At 39.9% G+C, this 18,226-nt stretch overlaps 1 protein-coding gene across 2 annotated transcripts; it reads right to left on the reverse strand.

Annotated features, from left to right (window-relative positions):
- Positions 1-1,359: 1,359 nt before the first annotated feature.
- On the reverse strand, positions 1,360-15,396 carry LOC115691766 (BON1-associated protein 1-like). Of its 2 annotated transcripts, XR_008814809.1 has the most exons (2): positions 14,670-15,396; positions 1,360-1,463 (listed from the first exon to the last, which is right to left on the reverse strand). XR_008814809.1 is itself a non-coding variant. In XM_030618494.2 (1 exon), the coding sequence occupies exon 1, from the start codon at positions 15,268-15,270 to the stop codon at positions 14,746-14,748; it is 525 nt and encodes a 174-aa protein (XP_030474354.1). In that variant the 5' UTR covers positions 15,271-15,396; the 3' UTR covers positions 14,575-14,745. The 2 variants fall into 2 exon arrangements, 1 of the variants encoding a protein (XP_030474354.1); XM_030618494.2 differs by lacking the exon at positions 1,360-1,463 and having other exon boundaries at positions 14,575-15,396.
- Positions 15,397-18,226: the final 2,830 nt, after the last annotated feature.

Here is an 18,226-nt window from a genome sequence, read left to right on the forward strand (position 1 = left end):
TTTAATACAGCTCTCGAGGTCGCTCTGCAAGTCGTCTTTGCCTGCGATCGAAGATGATATGTTCACGAGTTGACGTATGTTGAATTAATTAATGTCACTCGCATCACGTTGGATATGATCTGGATATGCCCTCTCGCGCTTTGATTATCAAGTCGTGATCCGAGTCTTTAAGTCAATACATATTATATGTAAAGTCAATATACATATCATATTAGATGTGGAAAATAGTTTCGGACCGAAAGTGTGAATAATTTGTTTGTGTGACAGTTGAGCAAATTTGTATGGTATCTAGAAGGCACATCAATGATTGCACCTTCTCGGGTGTAGTGTCACAATCCTAAAGTTCTCATTCAAAACTCATTAAATTCACAAAAAAAAAAAATACGAGCACGATAATAATACGATTACCAAGTTACTAATATTAGAGGTGAGCGGTTTCAGAATCAGTTAAGGTTCCACCTAAAACTTAGAACCTGTCCTGTCAGAACCGATTCCCCAGTGTTCCAATACCTTGAAACTTGAAACCCACTCTGTCGATTGGTTCCTGTATGGTATTAGGGATGTTAGAATAGTAAGATAGTACCTTATTCTGATAATGAGGCCAGAAAGCGTTATGTTCAGAGTAAGAATTAAGCTAGATGCTAAAAGTTAGTCCCAACATGTAAGAATTTAGCTATATGCTAAAAATCGATCTCGATAGATAAGAATTTAGTTAGATATTAAAAGTTGTTCTCGACAGGGTATGACCTATGAGGGCACTACAGGGGACTAAATACTTGCATTCGCTAAGTTATGAGAGTCCTGCAAGGGGCACCAAGGGGACTGAATGCCTGCATTTGTTGAGATCTAAGAGTCTCATATGGAACACCAAGGGGACTGAATACCTGCATTAGCCAAGTTTTGTTCTGAGCATAGACCACTTTATACAAGGGAATCGACCTATTTTTTTCTTTGTTTGTTTCATTTTTTCCTTCCTTTTTTCTTTCATTTTTAGTTAAGCAAGATGAAAGTGAACACAATAATAAAAATCATCATTTATCAATAACAACAATTTATAAAAGATGAACACATAAAATAAAAATAAATAATTCAAAACTCAAAATGTGTAACTGCGATTCATCGGTTCCTGGTCCAATTCTTCGGTTCAGTTCTTACTCAGGAACTGGGAACCGAATTGCACCGTAACGATTTCACTTTTTTTGGAACCGGGAATCGGATCAGTTTTTATGGCCCGTTTGGTGTGGTTTTTTATTCTACCCTGTACCCATGCTCACCCAGAATCAATACGGATCTGTATAGAACTTAAAGGATGATGCATGAATTTACTGTTAAGTAAGAAAGGCATGTTTGGTTGCAAAAATGTGCCTTATCCATGCCAATGATCCTCGTTCATGTGTACAATGTAATGATCTAAACAAATGCATTAACAGCTGGGGTTCCCATTTGTTAGGTTTTCACTTTCTAGATTACTAGTGTGTGCACGATTTTCTTAAGAGAACATAATTTGGTTAAATGAGAATAGTTACATAGATCCAACGAATAATTAAATAAATTATAAAGGTAACATGTAGTTTTAAAGAAGATGATTACATATATGTTGGTTACATAATGCAATTCGGGGCAAATTTTTTTTTTGTTAACAAGGAGAGCAAACCTCTTAATGGCTTGATTAGAATATAATTCACTAGTAGGGAAATTATTTACTGTTTAGTAAATTTGTTATTTATTTACATTTTAATTGAAAGGGTCTACTTAATCTTTTCAACATCCCCCATCCAATCCGTTATAAGGCATTAATCGTCGTTTGCATAGAGACAAATCTTCACTCAGTCGACCACTATCGCCTAGGTAGCTTAGGGCCTATTTGGCGACTTGCCAAATAGTAAAAATTTATGTTCTTTTGTTCCCAGAATCAGTTTGGGAACAGAAATCTGTTTGTTAAATTTTTTGTGCCTGGGCATAATTTTGCAAAAAATTGTTCCCAGTTTTGGAAGAGAATCAAGAAACAAAAAAAAGTAGCTTCTTGATTCTGGAACAAATTTTCAATTTTTGATTCTCCTTGATTATCCTTTTTTTTTTTGGTTTGTTGTTGTTCTTTGGCCTGCCGCCCGCCGCCCGCCGGCGACCGGCCAAAGGCCAAGGTTGGCGAGGGAGTCGCGGCCCTTGCCGCCTGGGCGAGGGCAGCTCGCAGTCGCGACGGCGAGGCCTCGCCCAGCCAAGGCGAGGTCGGCGGTGAGGGCCGCGACGCCCTCGCCGGCCCTGGCCTGTGGTCGGTCGCCAGCGCCGGCGACCGGCCATGGCCAAGGAAGGGAAGGGAAAGAAAGGAAAAAAAAAAGAAAAAAAGGAAAAAAAGAAAGAAATATTAAAAAATTCAAAATATTATTAATAAAATGAAATTTTGTGTAGTTACCAAACGCATTTCCGTTCTTTTTCTATTCTAAGAATAGAAATTTTGGACAGTTACCAAACGCCTTCAAATGCTTAGAAATTCTTTCCGGGCACAGAATTAAAAAGAATCATTTCTTAGCAGAATCTATTCCCGGACACAGAATGGTTGCCATGCGCAGTCTTAGTAGACGTCAACTGGCCCAATATTGACTAGCTCTTTTGTCATCAGCAGCGCTTCCCATTGGGCAGAGAAAGACGAAAAATGAAAAGAAATATCCATTAACTTTTGCCTTGGCAATTAAAATAAATTGATTATAAAAATGAAAATCATATATAATCTCGTTTTATATATAGTATGATGGGATTGTGGTAGAAGGTTGCGTTGTTTATCTAAGATAGCATATGGATCTCCATATGTTCTTGAGCGATGATTAGAATCTAATTTTTATAGAACATAATCTGGTTAAATGAGAATATTTACATAGGTCCAATGAAAAATTAAATAAATTATAAAGGTAACATGTAGTTTTAAAGAAGATGATTACATATATGTTGGTTACATAATGCAATTCGGGGCAATTTTTTTTTTTTGGTAACAAGGAGAGCAAACCCCTTAATGGCTTGATTAGAATATAATTCACTAGTAAGTAAATTATGTACTGTTTAGTAAATTTGTTATTTATTTACATTTTAATCGAAAGGGTCTACTTAATCTTTTCAACATCCCCCATCCCACCCATCCTGTACAAGGCATTAATCGTCGTTTGCATAGAGACAAATCTTCACTCAGTCGACCACTATCGCATAGGTAGCTAAGTAGACTTCAACTGGGGCCACCATTGACAAGCTCTTTTGTCATCAGCATAGCTTCCCACTGGTCAAAGAGAGACGAAAAGTGAAAAGAAATATCCATTAATTTTTGCCTTGGCAATTAAAATAAATTGGTTATAAAAGTGAAAATCATATATAATCTCATTTTATACATAGTATGATGGGATTGTGGTAGAAGGACGCGTTGTTTATCTAAAATTGTTTACGAATCTCCATATGTTCTTGAGCTATGACTAGAATCTAATTTTCCTAGAATCAATCTCAGCGGTTGGATTCGAAGAGAGCAAGAAAGAGATGGTCGAAGAAAGGGAGATATCAAAAGGGAAATAGAACATCGTCCATCTTAGTTTGCCTAAACGACAGCGGATCACCTGCTCGGTTTATCCACACTTTGTGCGTTGCACATATCATCGTCTTCGAACGTGGAGCTTCGAGAGTGAGAAGAACTGAGACTGAGAAGAGAACCATCCATGGCTTCACCTTCTCCTTCGAGTCATCTCTCACCGCTGCCACCACATCCGCTTCGCTTCCTCTTCCACTTCCCTCCCAACCGGTCCACTGCACCCTCGCTCTCTTGACCAGCCGATTCCAGGTTCCGGTGCGCAGCGAGCCGGACAGGCTTCTTGACTCCGCTTGGCCGGTTGATAAAGGAGAAGGGGAAGAGCGACGCCGAGAAGATATTTTGGGGAATCTCGAAGACCAGAGACAATCTCGCGGTCATTGATGAGCTCCTTCTTTACTGAAACCTCGCCGACACCGATTGCATCCTCGAATGAACTCGAAGAGGTCCTTCATGTTAGTTTTATGTAGAGTTCGAAGTCTGTTGCGGAAGGATTGATTCCTTAAAGCTTGGTTATGAACTTCGTTGAAGGTTTTAGTGCGTTGAAGTAGCGCGATTCCTTTTTCGTGCGTAAAAAAAATAACGTGTCAGACAAAAAGTTCATAAGTGAATGAACAAATTTAAGGAGTTTAGTCGAAAGATAAATAAAAAAAAATGATAATCGAGAACAAAAGTTGATAAATTAAAGTAAATGTAACTTCAAAAGAGAATTGTTTGGTAATCCACGATTAATTGATAAATTAATCAAAAAAAATTCAATTGAGAACTTTCGAATAAGGGTTAATATCACGAAAAACCCCAAACTGGTACACTTGTAATAAATTTACCTCAAACTAATTTTTTGATCACCAAAAAACTCAAATCGGTACACTTGTGATAAATTTACTCTACGTTAAATTTTACTGTCAAATTACTGAGTTAATGACACGTGACAGTTGATAGATGTATTAGTTTGTGATTTTATTCTCCGTTTGTCACAAGTATACGAGTTTGTGATTTTTTTTTTGTATTAATTCAATTTAACGAAAGGTAAATTTGTCATAAGTGTAGAAGTTTGGGGTTTTTATGCGTCAAAAAATTAGTTTTTGGTAAATTTATCACAAATATACCAGTTTGGGGTTTTTCATGGTATTAACCATTCAAATAAAGATTAATAAACTCAAATAAGAGTTGGTAAATTGAGATATCGGTAAGAATGACATGAATTTTTCATCTCATAGAATGATAAGAGAGCATAATATGCAGCACATGTAACAAACACATACATACACACAAATATATATATTTATTTAGAGTGGATCTTTCTTTTATTGTCCCAAATATTAAAAAATATAAAGGGTCTGTCTATCGCCGATGAGGTGATATTTACATTAACTGACGAAAGGCAAAGGTCGTCGCTTTTTAAGTCGTCCGCGCGGGTGTTGTGATATTTACATGAGAATGATGACACACGAAAAGACTGGGCATATCTAAAAGACCGACTTACTTTAAAGTCAATCCGCCTGTGCGACTATTAAGGAGCCTGCACGTTAAATCTCGTGGATACCATCTTCAACAATCAATGCCCCACGACTATAGAGAGGGTATGTGCCTAATATGCAGATGAGAATACGAGTGGATGGCGGAAGATGCAATTATTTAAGCTTGACTTGGAAACATAGAATCCGTGTCATGTTCTAATTCACGTATGCAATAATGTTTATGATACGTTTGATTCAGTTTTTCTAGGGAACTTTGAGCTTTTAAAGTTCTCGGAAAAAAGTTAGGGCGTTTGGTAAATTTTTTTTTTTGTGGCCAATTTGGAGAGATGCCGGCATTGGCAAAGCTGAAAGCCCAAGGCAGGCAGGGACTTATCTTGAGCTTTTAGCATTTTCGGAAGACAACTTCTAAGGTTAATGAACTTTTTTTTCTTTAAACTTGCGCCTACTAATATTTTCATATTCCACTCTTGCCCTCGCGACTATTCATCATCTCCCTGTAAATCTAGACCTTGCGGAGGTGGCTCGGAGGAGCTGGATGGATGCCAACGTGGGTTCGCCTGGGTCACGTGCCATCGATGTCTTGTCACATGGGGTTGCGTGGCCTCGGCGACCTGTTGTAAAGCTCGCGCGGCGCCGAAGTCTATATTTGCCTTGCCTGAGGTTGCACGACCTCGACGACCCGTTGCAAGGCTCACGCGACCTTTGTCGTTGCCTCACCTGGGTTCGCACAACCTCAGCGGACCTTGCCTAGGGTTAGAGGTGTCAAAATGGGTCTCAAACCCATATATGACCCATTTAAAAATAAATGGGTCATTTTAATTTTAAAGAGTCAACCTTAAATGGGTTTTAAATTTTAAAGCTTAAAGATAAATGGGTCTAAATGGGTTGAGTTTGGAACCCATGTCCAATCCACCCACTAGACCCATCCACACACTCTCTCCCTCTTTATAAAGATGTTTAAAAAAAATCGAAATTTAATTATTTTTTCTCTTTTTCTTTTATTTTTTATTTTTTCTTTTCTCTTCTTTCTTTTTCTTTTTTTTTTATTTCGGCCGGTGGTCGACCACTGCGACCGGCCACCGGGTCGGGATGACCTCGCCGAAGGTCAGCGAAGCTCGAGCTTGCCGGCCTCGGGCGAGGCTCGAGCCTCGCCGATCTGGCGAGCCTCGAGCTCGCCCGATTCCGGCGACCTCGAGGCTCGCCCGATCCCGGCGAGGCCTCGGGCGAGCTCGACCTCGCCGGCCTTGGGCGAGCTCAACCTCGCTGGATCTGGCGAGGTAGAGCCTCGCCCGAGGCTGGCGAGACTCAAGCTCGCCCGAGGCCTCTCCGGATCTGGCGAGGTGGAGCCTCGCTCGAGGCTGGCAAGACTCGGCTCGCCGGAATCAGGCGAGCTGGAGCCTCGCCTGTGGTCGGTCGCCGGCCACGGCGGTCGGCGATCGGCCAAAAATAAAGGAAAAAGAAAAAAATACAAAGAAAAAATAATTCAAAATTCGATTTAAAAAAAATATTAATATTATTAAAATGAATGCACAAAGTAAAATCAAATCAGATTTTATATACCAAATATCGAAAAATATTTTCTAGTTTATTTTTATGTTTCAGTCAAACGTCAGAAATTTTTTTATTTTCTTGGATAATGATTTTATGGAAAATATTTTCTAGAAATGTCGCATTTTTCGCAAAACAAACAGAACATCAATTTTAAAAAAAATTATAAAATTTTTTCACTAGCTTTGTATTGCATAAAATGTTTTAGCAGTATAATTTTTAAAAAAATCATAAGAAAAAGTATTCCTAGATTATGTTAAATATAAAAGTGTTTTAGCAATATGGGTAGGGTCGGGCATGGGTTGGGTCGGGTATGGATCGGGATATTTACACTATGAATAAATGGGTCATAAACGGGTTAATGGGTCAATTTAGGTCGGACCATTTATGACCCGACCCGACCCACCCGTTTAACAGGTCTACCTAGGGTCATGCCGACCGTCGAAGGGCCATGTCTAGGAAGCCCAACTGTCGAAAGGCTAGATATGAAAATATCGAGATTGTGCGACCTTGGTGTCGCCTCACCTAAGGTCACACAACTCCGCCAGTTTGTTACGCTGGGTCACTTGACTTTGATGGCCTTAGCCTGGGGTCTCGACCTCGGCAACGGGCCTCGCCTGAGCTAGATTCATCGCCTAGTGCTTTCACTAAGCTTAGATGAGGGTTGCAACGAGATCTGCTTCGATGAGGGTCGCTGATTAATGCTCGCTTGGTCAACGGTCACCTCTGATTGCCATCGATGCTCGCCTGTGGTTGCCACCAAAGCTTATCCATTATCCCTACCCTCTCTGCCTCTGGTTGCCCATTTGTCTGCCCTCTTTTTTTTTTTTTTTTTTCACTTTGAAGTTGCTTTACAAAATATACACCAAAATCAAATGTCCAAACGCTATTTACTATCATCAAATACACCTTCATCCAAAGATTTTTGGGAAAATGGTTTTACATCTCCCCAAAGCTAAACCAAACGCAATTTAGCACTTTTATCATGTATGCTTGAAATTTATTCAATTTAGCTGTAACTATATCGTGTTATGCAATTTAGCACTTTTATCATGTATGGTTGAAATTTATTCATTTTAGCTGTAACTATATCGTGTTATGATTATCTCCTAAAGGAAAAGCACTTGAATGAATATGGATCCATAGACCATATATATTTTATGAATCATTAATACTTGTAAAATCCATCTGGGTCACAAATGAGACTCATGTGATCTGTGGCTTTGATTGGATAAACCCACATTAGTAACGGTTCAGAGACAAATCTCACCTCCGTGACGTGACCAAATGCATATGGACGACTTTGATAGCGCATATTTTCTACTTCAACACTTTGAAGCTAAGTTAAAATTAGCTTCCTAACCGTTATTGTTATGAATATATATATCGGTTCAAATATAATATAGAGTTTTTTTGCCTCAATTATATACAGGTAGATGCTCTCTCTATGATGGTTAGGAAGCAAGGTTGTATAGCTGAGAGCCAAGAGAAACTATACAAGAAAAGACAAACAAATGTCGCGTTTTAGAAACAGCATGGCCGGCCTCAAATTGAGGATGTTATTTTCTCATACTGAAACAGCTGCCAGGTTGGAAAAAGCAGCAAGCTACCCTTCAATATCTCGGAATCCCTAGCTAGTAAACCGCTTGAAAAAATCTATTGTGATGTGTGGGGGCCTGCCCCGGTAGAATCTTTTCAACGGTTTAAATTCTATGTAGTCTTCATAGACAGTTTTTCATGGTTCTCATGGGTGTATCCAATGAAGAGAAAGTCTGAGTTCTTCTCGATCTTTGTCATGTTCCAAAATCTTGTTGAGAACCAATTTGAAAGTCGAATTAAATCTTTCCAATGCGACGGTGGAGGGGAATTCAATAGCAGCCGGTTTTTTAATCATTTGAATGAGAAATGAATTAAAATGTTTGTCTCCTGCCCATATACGCCAGAACAGAATGGAAATGCCGAAAGGAAACATCAGCACATCGTTGATTTGGGTCTTTCTATGCTCTACCATGCACGGGTACCGTTGATTTATTGGGTCGATGCGTTTCTGACTGCCACATTTCTCATCAATCTGCTGCCATCACCGGTGTTGGGAAAGAGTAGTCCGTTTGGTAAGCTCTTTGGTAAAGCGCTTGATTATGGGTTTCTTCGAGTCTTCGAGTGTGAGTGCTATCCACACTAGGGATGAGCAGTTCCAGGTTTCACATGGAACCTAGAACCTACTCTCAGGTACAGGTTCCTCAATTTTTGGAACCTGGAACTTACTCGTTAGAAACTGGACCCTGGAACCTATCCTGTCACAGGTTCCAAGGTAAGTTTCAGAGTCTAACAGGTTTTTTTTTTTTAATTTCATCAAATCGAAAATGGACGCAACAATACTGAACAAAATTGTCATTCATCAAAGAGAATACAAAAGACTAGTTTTCCTTACATTACTGTTCGAATAAATTTAACTAAAACGAGAAGTCATTACGTGAATCAATACTAGGGCTGAGCAGTTCCATGTTCCATATAGGTTCTACCCATGATAATAGGTTCATAATTTTTTGGAACTTGAAACCTACCCTATCAAGGTTCGAGGGTTGGTTCCAGAGTCTACTTAGGTTCCATCTATATTATTAATTGAACAATTGTAATGAATCTTCACCTTTAATGACCACCACTTACTGCTATGATCAATTAACCACAACTTATATTTAGACACACGAAAAATATGAAACATTAACAAATCATAAAATGAAAGCTCAGATTAGTGTTTCCAAATTATATGCTCATTATCTAACGCCATGAAACACAATATGATCATGCAAAGATATAGACCAAGAAAAAACACAAAAAACTTGTTTAGGTTTCAGGTTCCAGGTTCCACTTACCTAGAACCTGGAACCTACCCATCGAAACAGGTTCCCCAATTTTTGGAACTTGAAAACTACCATGTATACTTTGGAACCTGGAACCTACATATTCCCACTAGTAAGGTTCTTAGGTTCCAGGGTAGAACCTGGAACCATGCTCACCCCTAATCCACACCTTAGACCGTACGGTGCAACAAAGTTCGATCCACGCTCATTACCCTGTGTTTTTCTTGGGTACAGTCAGAGACATAAAGGTTATCGATGTCTTTATCCGCCTACAGGAAGGGTGTATGTAAGTCCTCACGTGATATTTGATGAGACGAGATTCCCATTTTCTGACAAATTGGGAACTGTTTTTCCTGGGTATTCGGAGTTGTATCAGACTTGGTTACAAGGGGTGGAATTCTTTACTAGACAATCTAAAACAACAGTGAGTGAAGGGCAAACATTACAACACACGAGCATGGGATTTCTATTTGATGATAACAGCTCTGGACAACAAAATTATGAGCTGCCAAATGAGACAAATGTGCAGCAACCATAGTTGGGTTCACAAGAACCATGCACAGACTATGAAACACATGAAGAAGCAACAGTCTCTGCCTCAAGTGATTTACCAGTTCCATCCACTCAACAACAGTATACTCACCCAATGCAAACAAGGTTGAAATTGGGAATAAGGAAGCCCAATCCGAAGTATGTTCTCTCTACAGCACGTGAGATCCCAAAAGAGGCGAAAGCAGTTAAAGGAGCACTAAGTCACCCGAGTTGGAGGAAAGCCATGATAGAAGAATTGGAGGCTCTCGAATTAAATCAAACATTGGAGCTAGTACCAAGATCTTCATAAATGAATATCGTCAGATGTAAGTGGGCGTTCAAAGCCAAGTTGGATGCGGAAGGAAACCTTGATAAACTAAAAGCACGATTAGTGGCGAAAGGGTACCATCAAGAGGAAGGTGTTGATTTCACCGAAACTTTCAGTCCTGTGGTTAAACAGGCAACAGTGAGAATTATCCTCTCCGTGGCAATTGTTAAAGGATGGTTTATCCATCAACTGGCTGTGTAGAACGCGTTTCTTCACGGGTCATTGAATGAGACGGTGTTTTTGGAACAACAGCCGGGTTTTGTGAGTTCTACGATGCCTAACTCGGTTTGTTTACTCAAGAAGGTGTTATATGGTTTAAAACAAGCTCCACAAGCTTGGTTTGAAAAATTCAGCAACTTTTTGTTGGAACGAGAATTTCATTGCAGCTCTACCGATTAGTCATTGTTTGCTCTTCACACGGGTCAGCACACCTTGGTATTATTATTATACGTTGATGACATTATTTTGACGGGTAGCTCATCATCTCTACTTCGGGAATTAATAGAAGCTTTAAGCATAAATTTTTCTATGAAAGATCTTGGACGACTTCACTATTTTCTCGGTATTGTAGCCAAGTTTACGGGTCCGGACCTATTTCTAACACAATCTAAATATGCTGGTGATTTGTTTCAGAAAGCATAAATGCAAGACAATAAGCCGATTGAGACCCCATTGCCTATCAAAACTCATCCAACGGTACAAAACATGGAACCTTTTCATGATCCTCACTCCTTTAGAAGTCTTGCGGGTGGATTACAATATCTAATGATCACAAGACCGAACATCTCTTCTTCAGTAAATCAAATCTATCAGAAAATATATTCTCCTACGAATGGTGATTTCAAACTGTTAAAACGGATGTTGAGCATGTGAAAGGAACTCAGCGACTGGGGCTTTATCTTCACTCTAATAGCACACTGAATTTATACGGGTATGCGGCCTCTGATTGGGCTGGTTATTCTGAGACTCAGAGGTCAACGACCGGGTTTTGCACTTTCTTGGGATTGAATATCATTTCATGGTTTGGCTATCCTTTGCTCGCGGAAGACACTCCCCGCAACCGGAGAATCCAAAGCAACTGGGGCATCCCAGCAACAATCTTTGAGTGATCTTCCTTTTTAGATTGTCTGTTGCTCTTGTTTTCCCTTAGCCATTGTTTTGGCTATCCTTTGCTCCACTTCGATCGCGTTTAGCTTTGAATAGTCGCACACCTTTTACCCGTTGGAACACCATTGGTGTCCCATTAGGTACGAGGTTTTTGTGTACGACTAACCCCTCTTTGTAAGTGGTGCGTTAAAAAGTTAATATACATCTTACCTTACCAAAAAAAAAATATCATTTCATGGTCCGCAAAACGGCAAGTGACAGCGTCAAGGTCATCGATGGAGGTTGAATATAGGGCCTTAGCTTTTGCCACGGCCGATCTTACATGGGTTTCTTTTGTATTGAGAGATTTGGGTATTCCGCTCAGGGGTCCGACTGTGCTTTACAGTGATAACCGGTCGGCTATTTCATTGATAGCGAATCTAGTCCTTCATGCAAGGACAAAGCACGTGGAGATCGATTTTCATTTCATTCGAGAGAAAGTCGCTCTCAAGTCACTTGAAGTTCGCTATATTCCTACTACTCATCAAATTGCTGACATATTTACAAAAGCTTTACCGTGCTTTGATCATTGCAGGTTACGATACAAACTGGGACTAGGTTTTCCACCTAATCCTAGTTTGAGGGTGGCCGATAAGGTTAATAATATTGGTGAACCATCGGATGGTGTAGAAGAAGAGAAATGTCCAGATTTAAAGAAGTTTTCAACAATTCAAGAAGAGGTTTTGGTTTCTCACAAGGTGAAGAGCAACATGTGCAACTCATCTCATTGCCACAGCAAAACCAATTCCGTTTCTATAGAGCAAGGTGGAGAAAAAAGAGCAGAAGGAATTATTTTCTTCAGAGACAAGTGTCACAAGCCAAATGAAGGAATGCACAACCGTTTTGCTGCCTTAACCCTAGTCCCAGCTAAGTAAATCTAACTATAGAGTGGTAATGGGTTAAGGAATAATTGAGTGACATGTGTCATGGCTAATATTTTTCACATGAGTTTTTCATCTGTTTGTCTTCTTAATATAAATAGCAGTATATACTGCAGAAGAAAAAGACTGTGTATTATGGCTTTCAGTGTAGAATATTCTTCTCTTGGGAAATTTACTTTTGAATCGTTATCTTTTTAATTCTTCTGATTTTCTTCAGTAAATTGAGATATTGGTTAGAATGACATAAATTTTTCATCTCATAGAATGATAAGAGTATTGCATAATATGTAGCACATATAACAAACACATACGTGCACACAAATATATATATTTATTTAGAGTGGATCTTTCTTTATTGTCCCCATATATTAAAAATATATTAAATTGACTGACGAAAGGCAAAGGTCGTCGCTTTTAAAGTCGTCCGCGAGGGTGTTGGGATATTACGTGAGAATGATGGCACACAGAAAAGACTGGACATATCTAAAAGAACGACTTACTTTAAAGTCAACCCGCCAGTGCGACTACTAACGAGGTTGCACGATAAATCTCGTGAATACAAATCTCCAACAATCAATGCCCCACGACTATAGAGAGGGTATGTTCCCAATATGCAGATGAGATTACGAGTGGATGGCGAAGTATGCAATTAATTACACTTGACTTGGAAATATAGAATCCGTGTCATGTTCTAATTCACATACACAATAATATTTATGATGCGTTTGATTCAGTTTCTCCTAGATATTTGAGCTTTTAAAGTTTTCGAGAAAAAGTTATAACATTTAGTAAATCTTTTTTTTGGATCAATTTGGAGAGATGCTAGTATTGACAAAACTGAAAGCCCAAGGCAAACAGGGAGTTACCATGGGCTTTTAGCATTTTCAGAAGACAGCTTCCAAGGTTAATCAACCTTTTTTTTTCTAAAATTGCGCCTACTAATATTTTCATATTCCACTCTTGCCCTCACGACTATTCATCATCTCCCTGCAAATCTAGACATCGTGGAGGTGGCTCAGAGGAGCTAGATGGACGCCAACGTGGGTTTGCCTGGGGTCGCACGCCATTGATGTCTCGTCACCTGGGGTCGCGTGGCCTCAGCGACCTGTTGTAAGGCTCGCGCGGTGCTGAAGTCTAGATTTGGCTTGCCGGTGGTTGTGCGACCTCGACGACTCATTGCAAGGCTGACGCGACCTTGCCGTTGCCTCGCCTAGGGTTGCACAACCTCAGCGGCCCTTGCCTAGGGTCATGCCGACCGTTGAAGGGCCATAACTAGGAAGCCCAACTGTCAAAAGGCTAGATATGGAAATCTTGAGGTTGTGCGACCTTGGTGTTGCCTCACCTAAGGTCACACAACTCCAGCTGCTCGTTGCATTGGGTCACTTGACCTCGACGATGAGCCTTGCCGAAGCTAGATTCCTCACCTAGTGCTTTCACTGAGCTTCGATGAGGGTCGCAACGAGATCTGCTGCAACGAGGGTCGCCCATTAATGCTCGCTTGGCCAACGGTTGCCTTTGATTGCTATCGATGCTCGCCAGTGGTCGCCGCCGAAGCTCGCCCAATATCTCTACCCTCTCTGCCTCTGGTCACTCAGTTGTCTGCCTCTTTTTTTTATTTATTTCAAAGTTTGCTTTACAAAATATACACCAAAATCAAATATCCAAATGCTGTTTCCTTAAGTAAATACACCTTCATCTAAAGATCCTCAGGAAACTGGCTTTACATCACCTCGAAGCTAAACCAAATGCAATTTTAGCCCTTTTTTTTAACATGTATGCTTGAAATCTATTCATTTTAGCTAAAACTATGTCACGTTGTAGTTGTATCCTAAAGGAAAAGTACTTGAATGAACCTGGAATCACAGACCATATATAATATGAATCATTAATACTTGTAAAATCCATCCGGGTCACAAGTAAGACTCATGTGATCTGTGGCTTTGATTGGTTAATCCCACGTAGGCAACGGTTCAAAGACAAATCTCACCTCTGTGACGTGACCAGATGCACATGGACGACTTTGATAGCGCATATTCTCAACTTCAACACTTTGAAGCTAAGTTAAAAGTAGCTTCCTAACCGTTGTTGTTATGAATATATATATCGGTTCATATATAATCCAGAGTTTTTTGCTTCTATTATGTACGGGTAGATGCGCTCTCTATGATGGTTAGGAAGCAAGATTGTATAGCTGAGAGCCAAGGGAAACCACAAAAGATAAGACAAAAAAAATGTCGCGTTTTAGAAACAGCATGGCCGGCCTCAAATTGACGGTGTTTATTTTCTCATACCGATATGTTATCGGTCCATGGAGATTTTCAAATGCACTTATTGTGTTTACATTGTTATGTTAGCTCAAGAGAAAACAGTCTAGACACAAAAGGTCAACTTAGTTAGATCAGCTCTGGCTTCAATATCTACAAGGCTGGGCGTACCAAACTGGGACTCCAGTCACCAATCCGCCGGCCGCCATCATCTTCCTCTGATCACCGACAGGCACTCCGATCTCCGGCTGCAGAACCTCATACATGTGTGTCGGCGCCGGCTTTGCCATTTTCGCTGAAATGTTAATGATGCCATCCGTCCGCACGCCATTAGAGTCCCTCAACCTATAACTCAGAAAGTGCACGTAGCCTTCCGGTCTGCCAAAATCCCCGGCGAAGTCCGAAATCGGTACTGTCACTCCGCCGACGATCTTGTAACTACCCGACGAGCTCTTGCACTTCACTTCCACGGTAATGAAGCCTGCATGCAGCGGCAAGTCAACGACGAGATTCTCGTTCCACTGAGGGTTTGTTCCTTGGTCCGGCGCCGGTTTGGTCGAGCATTCATGGCCTGGCTCCACTCGGACCGCCACGACCGCGTTCTTCACGGGCTTTTTGTTGAGCCGTATGTTCTCTGCGGATATTATGGTGATTTCCAAGGCTCGCTTCATCCTCTTTTCCTCCTTTTCTGGGGTCGAAGATCACCGCTTGGAAAGCTTGAAGCTTGTTGTTGGAAAAACGGAGGAGATGAATGTAATGAAGAGTGTCGAGATGAAGAAGACTATGAAGAGGAAAGAGGGTGTGTGGTTTGACTATATATATAAGGGCCAAGGGGTAGGGAAGGAAGGGAGATAGAAAGAAGGGAGAAGGATGTGGGTGGTTTCTGGTACGTCTTCTCAGTATGGACCGAGTTTGACGCGGTTGTATTGGTTGACGTGGACGACGGAGAAATCACAAGTACAAGCGGAGAAATCTATGATATGGACAGGAAATAAAGCTCAACTGATTAGCGAGGGGAAGGATCGGACCCTCTTCCTATATTCAGATTTTTAATTCATAGATTATACATATGCACACATTACCCAAATCTATATTTAGTTAAATTTACACATGGATGATATTCATAGTTATTACCCACCATGCCGAGGTCCGCCGACCGGCTAAAGGAAGAAGGGAAGAAAAAAAAAGAAAGAGAAAAAAAGAAAAAATTTACAAAATATAAAAATATTATTAAAAATATCAACGTCAGTGACGGCTGCGTTAGGTAGGATAGCCGGCGTCCATATCAGTGATTTCCGAATGGATAGACTGAATTGGCACAAACGCAAAAGATTTAGGACTCGACTAGCAAAAAAAAGGTTCATGATCGAATTGTCTCTCCCCGATTGAAGAACCAAGAAGGAAGAAAACATAACAAAAAATAAGGTAAAATCATTTGAAGGAATGATGCGGTGACAAAATCGGTTGGAGAAAATTATGGATTTTGTATTTTATTTATGTGACCCGAATTAATAATAAGTGGCTCCACTTCTTGATATGTAATTAATATTCATTTAGAGGTTATTTCTTTAGAATATGATGTTGGTCTATCAAATTTGAGCATATATATATATATATATATATATATATATATGTGTGTGTGTGTGTCTTGGTCTCATGTATTTGGATCGAAGTTATTCAGAAGGGCTCACTTGATTAACAAATTGTGGAACGTAATTGAAGGAAAAATGAGTCGACCCCAAAGCCTCAAATTTCTCGCGAAGATTAGCTTAGGATCAAGTTTGCATGTAATTAGTTTCTTGTCAATTGATGAACACCTAAAAAAAGGAGATGAATACCATCTCACTGGCTAGAACATTCGCATTTTTCTTATATGTTTAAAATCAAATTACTCTTATAATTCCCTATATATAATCACTTTCAAGTAGACATGGCCACAGTTCGGAACCGGTTCCGGTTCGTGGCCATGTGTGAACTGGAACCGGAACCGCCCCTAGCCGTTCCGATTCGTAATTTAAAAATTTTAAAAATAAATTATGAAATAAAAAAATAATGAATTATAAAATTATGAAATAATGAATTATTCAATATAAATTGTAATCAAAATGTAAATTGTAGGAGTAATCGGTTCCCGGTTCGGTCCGATTCCGCTCGGAACCGGGAACCAAACCGGTAAGACCGGTCCCTTAATTTTAGAACTAGGAATCGGACCGGCAAATCATAGATTCGGGAACCGGACCATTGGTCCGGTCCGGTTCTAGGTGGTTCAATGGAACCCTTTGCTCTTAACTAGCAAATGATCATAGCCACAAAAGGCATACAACTTCACATGCTCATGGCTTGGCTTGGGTTTTATACACAACTCCTTTGATAGTCTCTTCATTCCCATTCGATGTGGGACTCTTGGCATTTGCTCTTAACTAGCAAACGATTGTAGCCACAAAAGGCATACAACTTCACATGCTCATGGCTTGGCTTGGGTTTTATACACAACCCCTTTGATGGTCTCTTCATTCCCATTCGATGTGGGACTCTTGGCATTTGCATGAAGACAAGCCAAGAGTCTCACATTGTTCAAGGCAAGCCGAGAGTCTCACATCGAATGGGAACGAAGAAGCATTAGAATCATTGTGTATAAAACCCAAGCCGAGCCTTGTAATTAGAGTTCACCCAAGTCAAGTATTGTAATTAGAGATCAATGCACTTACAATACATGGCAAATGGAGTTCAAATTGTTTTATAAAAAAAAAATAATGAATTTTTTTTAAATCATTATTTTTTTTTTTTAAAAAAAAATTTGGAACCGGAACCGGGCCCGTAGGCCACCGGCCGGTTCCGGTTCTAAACCGCGGGCCCGGTCAACAGGCCAGGCCCGGGTTTGACTAGGCCGAAACCGGCCCGTGGCCATGTCTACTTGCAAGTGCACATCATATTTAGGTGAAATTGGAAATCAAAATCCCACCGAGTGGGAATCGATTCCCATAATAACAGAATTTTGCTAAAAGTATGTTTAAAGGGAGAAAAAAATCTAAAATTATTAATGACCAAAGTTCAGATAACCACAAACATGAAATAATGTCTACTTGATTTAATTCTTCTATTACATTTTAAGGTGGTTTTTCTTTTCTTTAGTTTACATCAATCTTCAATCATGTTTTAAGGAATTATACTTTCATTACTATTTTTCCTTTCATACGAGTTTAAAAATCTAATGTCAAATATAGCTTGTTGTTATAAATATTATAAAAAGCATGAACTTATAAGAGTAAAACTCTATACTCATTTAAGATAACATAGATTCCTGCTGGCACCGTTACTTTTTGTTTGTAGCGGTGCCGTAATGCTAACCAATCTCTATTCGGAGTAGGCTGCAATTAGGTCTACTGTAATACATAAATCATTTAATGTCCATTGCCCCACCTAAATTTCATGTATATAAATTATGAACCATATGGGCCGGCAAATTTCATTGTCCTTATTCTCTACCTTATCTTATACGCCAATAGAGAACATTTTTCAATGGTTCCCCCTAAAATCATACTGTGTAACTGCCCAAAGATTTTGAACAAGTAGATAAGGATCGCCACGGGTAAGTCCACGGTGGAGCGGATTCTGTGAACCCGTGGG

Source organism: Syzygium oleosum, unplaced genomic scaffold (genome assembly GCF_021117445.2).
Source record: "Syzygium oleosum isolate NSW1041296 unplaced genomic scaffold, Sole_v2.1 Sole_v2.32, whole genome shotgun sequence".
Lineage (NCBI taxonomy): Eukaryota > Viridiplantae > Streptophyta > Magnoliopsida > Myrtales > Myrtaceae > Syzygium > Syzygium oleosum.